The sequence below is a fragment of the Balaenoptera borealis genome (assembly GCF_965194805.1).
Source record: "Balaenoptera borealis genome assembly, chromosome: 5".
Classification (NCBI taxonomy): domain Eukaryota; kingdom Metazoa; phylum Chordata; class Mammalia; order Artiodactyla; family Balaenopteridae; genus Balaenoptera; species Balaenoptera borealis.
The window spans coordinates 2491606-2496958 of NC_138862.1; the positions used below are offsets into that span (position 1 = coordinate 2491606).

A 5353-nucleotide genomic window follows, 5' to 3' on the forward strand; every position below is an offset into this window, starting at 1 on the left:
CAAACCCCGCTGTCAGGGTTTGGCTTTCTGTGCTTGGGCCTTTGATGGGTGTCAGTCTCTCCTTCCCCTCCCCCCAGGGCTCAACCACACACGACCTCCCATGCTTCCCTGAACTTACAGACCAGGCTCTGCCCTAGAAAGTACCAGAAAGGCTCACCTCCCCACACACTTGCTCACGGGCCACTCCCACTGCGCCCACCAGGAGGCGAGGCTGGGCCTCTGCCTGCAGAGTCAGCGCCCAGTAATGGGAGAGGCCCAGTGCCCACTGAGGTGCAGCCCTGTCGGGTGGGGGGCAGCTGGATCTTTCGGAAAGGCCAGTCCTGTCCAGACAGCTCCCAGCACAGGCCCCACCCTGCCCCAGTAAGACGGGGACACTTCCCTTCCCAGGATGTTGAAACTTCTCATCCCAGAATGTCTCAATCCCAAACCAAACCCCGTCAGAACCAAGCCCTTAACTAACTCCATCCACCTGACCCCACCCCAGCCTGAGGCCCTGGGAGTCATCACCTCCCCACCACTGGACTCCTTTGTGCCTCTTCTGTCCACCCACGTCAGCCCTTCACTGTGTCCCCGGGTCATACGCCCATGATGTTCACAGCAGCCCACACGACAGGCCGGCCCAGGTGGGGCGCTGGGCCGGACCATGGGACGAGGGGCGCCAGGCAGGCAGATGCCTGCGGGAGGGAGGGCCTGCCAGCCAGCCCCTGGCCCTCTCCCCCAGCTCCTCCAGCTCCCGCGCTGGGCGGGGGCTTCTCTCCCCTCCGTCCCCGGTCCAGCTGCCCGCTGCTCTCCGGACCCCAAACGCCCCTGTCGTTTCAGGACCCACTACTGTCATCTCACGCAGGGGGTCAAACTGTGGGGACCCGGAGACCAAGACAGGACAGTGGGGTCTGGGGGCACTGTGGTCCGGGAGGCCAGGGAGGAGTCAGGATGGGCCAACTCCATCCCGCGCCCTGCCCCGCACCGGCCTGGTGCCCCCGAGGTTCCCCGCAGGGCAGTGCCCGGGGCAGCGTCCGCCCAGCCCCCGCGAGACCCGGAGCACCTCCCTTCCCGGGAACCTGCGGACCGCGCCCGCACTCCCACCCACATCCTGCAGGGCCCCGCCCACCCTCTCCGCGGGTCCAGCGGCCGCGCCGCCATCCCGCCCTCTGACTCAGCCGACGGGGGTGGCCGACACCAAACCCAGGGAGGGGGGACAGCCCTACAGCACACGACCCTTGGTCCCGAGAAGGTGCCTGCCTGCCGGGGGTCCCAGGCTGCGGCCTGCTCCCGCCCACGGCGCATCCCTATCAGGACGCCCCGCGCCCCATTCCCGTCCCGGGCGCCCGGCACCCCATTTCCGGTCCCGGATTCCCCCCCAGCCGCGCGCCGTGGTTCCGCCCGCGCGTCACGTGACCGCCGCGCCAGGTCCGGGGGCTCGGTTTCGGTCAGCTGCTCCCGCCACAGTCCGCTGCTCCAGCGCGTCCGCTGCTTCCGAGTCACCGCCGCCTGGGGTCCACGCCCGCCCGCCCCGCCCGCCGCCGAGATGATGTGCGGCGCGCCCACCGCCACGCAGCCGGCCACGGCCGACATCCAGGCCATCGCCGACCGGGTCAGGGCCGCGGGGGGCGGATGGGGTCCTGGGGGGCCGGGCAGTCCGCAGGCATCGCCGCTGGGACGGAGGCGGTGCGCCCGAGCGCATCCCGCCGTGGGCCGGGCTGGGCGCGGGCCGATGCCCCTCCCCGCCTGGGAAGCGCGCCCGCGAGCGGAGGTGTCCACAGGGGCAGGGCCGCGACGTGCCCGTCGGGGAAAAGCACTTAGAGAGCAAACGGTACAGTAGGAGGGGTGAAGTCACCCTGAGTGAGTCCGGGGACAGGGTCCACAGGCGTCCTAGACTTAGGCTGTTATTCTAGCACTTTCGTGTACGTTTGAAGTTCTCTCCAAATGAACGTCTTCGAAACGCAATCCAGCCTGGGTCGCGGAGGCAGAGCCTGGTTCGGGCCCTGGGCAGCTGTCGGGCCGGGTTCCGAGGAAAGCACCTGCACCCAAGGATCAGGTGAGGGTGGGAGGAGCGGGGCCTGCCCTGCCTAGCCTCGTGTGTCAGCAAAGTCGGCTCTTGACAAGCAAGACCCCTTCCCGCCTCTTCGTGGTTTTCCGGGCCTGAGAATTCCCCGCTTGTCATGTGAACTTTAAATGTGTGTCAGCTCACTTGGGAGGGAAGAGTTACTGTCTAAAAGGGTCCCTTCGTTTGGGGTCAGTCCCTTGAAAGTGATATGTTAGTGGACCGTTCCCACTGCCCCTGGGAACAAGGAGGCTGCCTGTGTGCTGGGTGGTCTCTGTGAGGGGCATGGTCACCATCTGGTGGCCCTTTGTACTGACGCTTTTGGGACAGTCTGGGCTGCACATGAGAAGATCAGAGGCCAGAGACTGGCCCCGGTCAGAAGGACGTCGCGGTGCTGCACTCTGCCCCCATCTCCTCCAGTCCCGTCCTAGGGCCCTCCCTGGCCCTCTGCCCCACCTGGTCCCCTCAGGGCTGGGAGCTGGCAGCTTCCTTAGTGACCCGGGGCCTTCTGCACACCCCCTGGCTACAGCCCAGCTCATCTTTCTCCTGGCCGGCAGGCAGCGGTGTCGGTGACCTGCCATCCCGCAGGCCGTGGCCTGGCCTGGCATTCACCGCCTCCACATGCTCTGTTCCGCCACCTCCTTTAAAGTTTTCTCAAGCCAATCAGGCCTTGCACAGGGCGGGGGCTCTGTGCAAGCCCCCCTGAAGCAGAGAAAGAGACGATTCCATCTCAGACTCCCAGGAGGGTCTGTGGGTGTCACTCACCCCGCTGGTCTTGTAAACTGTCTGCAGGGTCAGTTTCCTGCAGACCTGGCAGGCACCTGGCAGGAAGAAGGGCCCCACGGGGGAGTGTTCAGACGCAGGTGGCACCAGCCCCAGGGGGACACGCGCACCGCCGTGAGAGCCGTGGCAGCTGCGTGGAGAGAAGGCGGCCCGCTTTCTCACTTCCTGACCCACCCTCCTGCCCTTTCTGCCCACCTTATCCACAAGGAGCCCCCCTCCCTGAAGGCCTTTGCCACAGGGACTCGCTGGCATGCGTGGCGGTGAGCCCCTTGGCTCCCGAAGCAGCATGCTTCCGGGCTTCGCGGAAATCCTCCGACCCGCTAGAACTGGCCCTGGGCCCGCAGTGCAGAGGCAGCGTGCTCTGGGGCCTGCCAGCAATCCGAGAGCAGCCAGGGCCCTGTGAGACTAGGTTAGGTTTTAAAGTCAAGACACAACAACCTGCTCCCCGCTTCCTCCGTGAGAATGCTCAGTCCCCAAAAGGCCGAGACCCTGGAAAACAGGACTGATCCGAAAGTGTGATTACCGTTTGACACCAAGCATGAGGATCAGCCTCTGCCCAAAGGCATTGCATCCTAGAGAAATCATCTAAAAATGCAGCAAAGCATTTTTCCCTGCAAAAGTGTGTTATCTGCTGCACGATCTGTCACACAAGAAATTGGGAGTACTTAAGAGAATTAAGGCACATCTAGAAGATGGAAGATTAAATTTAATATTAAATTTAGTTTAACATTTTTAACTGTTTTAGCTTTCAATTTTAAAGGAGTAATTAGGGACTTCCATGGTGGTGCAGTGGTTAAAAATCCTCCTGCCAGTGCAGGGGACACAGGTTCAATCCCTGGTCTGGGAAGATTGACATGCCGCGGAGCAACTAAGCCCGTGCGCCACAACTACTGAGCCCGTGTGCCACAATACTGAAGCCCGTGTGACACAGCTACTGAAGCCCGCGTGCCTAGAGGCCGTGCTCCGCAATGAAGAGTAGCCCCCACTCGCTGCAACTAGAGAAAGCCCACAAGCAGCAACGAAGACCCAACGCAGCCAAAAATAAATAAATAAATAAATAAATATAATTTATTTAAAAATAGACAAATAAAAGTGTAATTAGGAACTTCCCTGGTGATCCAGTGGTCAAGAATCCTGCTTCCAATGCAGGGGACACAGGTTCGAGCCCTGGTCAGGCAACTAAGATCCCACATGCCGCGGAGCAACTAAGCCCGCATGCCACAACTGCTGAGCCTGTGCGCCACAACTACAGAGCCCGCACGCCGCAAGGGAGAGCCCGCATGTGGCAACTGAGACTCGATGCAGCAAAAATTAAAATTAAAAAACAGAATTTAAAAGAGTAATTAAAAAACTATATATACTCTTTGCAATGAACTGTTTGTTAAGTAAAAGAGAAAAACAGGGTATGAACTTACATACGTTGTCGTGATGATGAAAATATCAAACTATTCCATGCCTGGAAAAGAAAGGGAAAATGACACAGAGAAATAGTACCGTTGAAACTCGGCAGAATGAGAGAGCTGTTTTCTATACTTTATCAGCAGAGCTGTCAATTTAATGTGTCTGCTCAGTTGTGAAGAACAGTCGTGTTATAGAAAGTCTGTAGAGGGCCAGCGTCAGAGTTCAGCTGTGACATTTAATTCAAGTAAGTGCACGTGTCTCTCCGTTCTCTCCTCCCCCAGGTGAGGTCCCAGCTGGAAGAGAAGGAGAAGAAGTTCCCGATGTTCAAGGCTGTGGAGTTCAAGAGCCAGGTGGTCGCCGGGATGGTCTTCTTCATCAAGGTGGGATGTCAGCCTCTTCGGAGGGTCTGGCCTGAATTGGGGGCTCCTAGGTGCCTGGGCAGGGGTGCTTAAGAGGGTCGAGTGGCAGCCCCCAGCTTCAGGGGGTTGCTGGCCATCAAAAATGAGCACGTGTGTGCATGCGCGCGTGTGTGTGTGCACGTGTGTGCACAGCCTCCTGGAGGGGAGGACCGAGCCTTTCGGGGACTCGGGGCTCTGACGGAGTGCGTGTGGGTGCCGGGTGCTGGCTGGGGCAACGAGGGCGTCCCCTGCACTCGAAGGAGGAAGGTGGGAATGTCCTCAGCCCAGTTGCTGGTCACCTGAAGGGACGTGGCCTCCAGGCACCCAGGGCCTTTCTCCGAGTCCAGCCGAGTCCAGGGGAGCAGGGGGGCTTGGGGTCAGAGGCCGCACCCGCCCATCACTGGACTCTTTTTCCAGGTTCAAGTGGACGAGGACAACTTCGTGCACATTCGAGCATTTGAAAGCCTCCCGCATGAGGGAAAGCCCTTGGCCTTGGTCGGCTACCAGACCCACAAAGGCAGACACGACGAGCTGACCTACTTCTAGTCCTGCTCTTGCACAGAGCCCGTCGCCCACGTGGGTCTCTGCACTGCCAGCCTGTGTCTGGGAGCTCACGCGGTGCCACTCGGGGTGGGGGTGGGACGCACCTCTCCGGTGTCTCTGTTCTTCACTTTCATTGTGTTCATTTTTTTCTCCCAGTCAATGATCTTAAGTAAATTACTTTCAAGGA

At 60.3% G+C, this 5353-nt stretch overlaps 1 protein-coding gene across 1 annotated transcript; it reads left to right on the forward strand.

Moving 5' to 3' along the window:
* Positions 1 to 1405: 1405 nt before the first annotated feature.
* Positions 1406 to 5353, forward strand: CSTB (cystatin B). Its single transcript, XM_082392563.1, has 3 exons — positions 1406 to 1591; positions 4507 to 4605; positions 5041 to 5353. The coding sequence occupies exons 1-3, from the start codon at positions 1526 to 1528 to the stop codon at positions 5167 to 5169; spliced, it is 294 nt and encodes a 97-aa protein (XP_082248689.1). The 5' UTR covers positions 1406 to 1525; the 3' UTR covers positions 5170 to 5353.

What these genes read in the sequence shown, in the direction of transcription:
- CSTB (XM_082392563.1), top strand. Translation starts at nt 1,526, where the DNA reads ATGATGTGCGGCGCGCCCACCGCCACGCAGCCGGCCACGGCCGACATC. An exon ending in TCCAGGCCATCGCCGACCGG is followed by an intron (nt 1,592 to 4,506) that starts GTCAGGGCCGCG and finishes CTCCTCCCCCAG; the next exon opens with GTGAGGTCCCAGCTGGAAGA. An exon ending in GGATGGTCTTCTTCATCAAG is followed by an intron (nt 4,606 to 5,040) that starts GTGGGATGTCAG and finishes CTCTTTTTCCAG; the next exon opens with GTTCAAGTGGACGAGGACAA.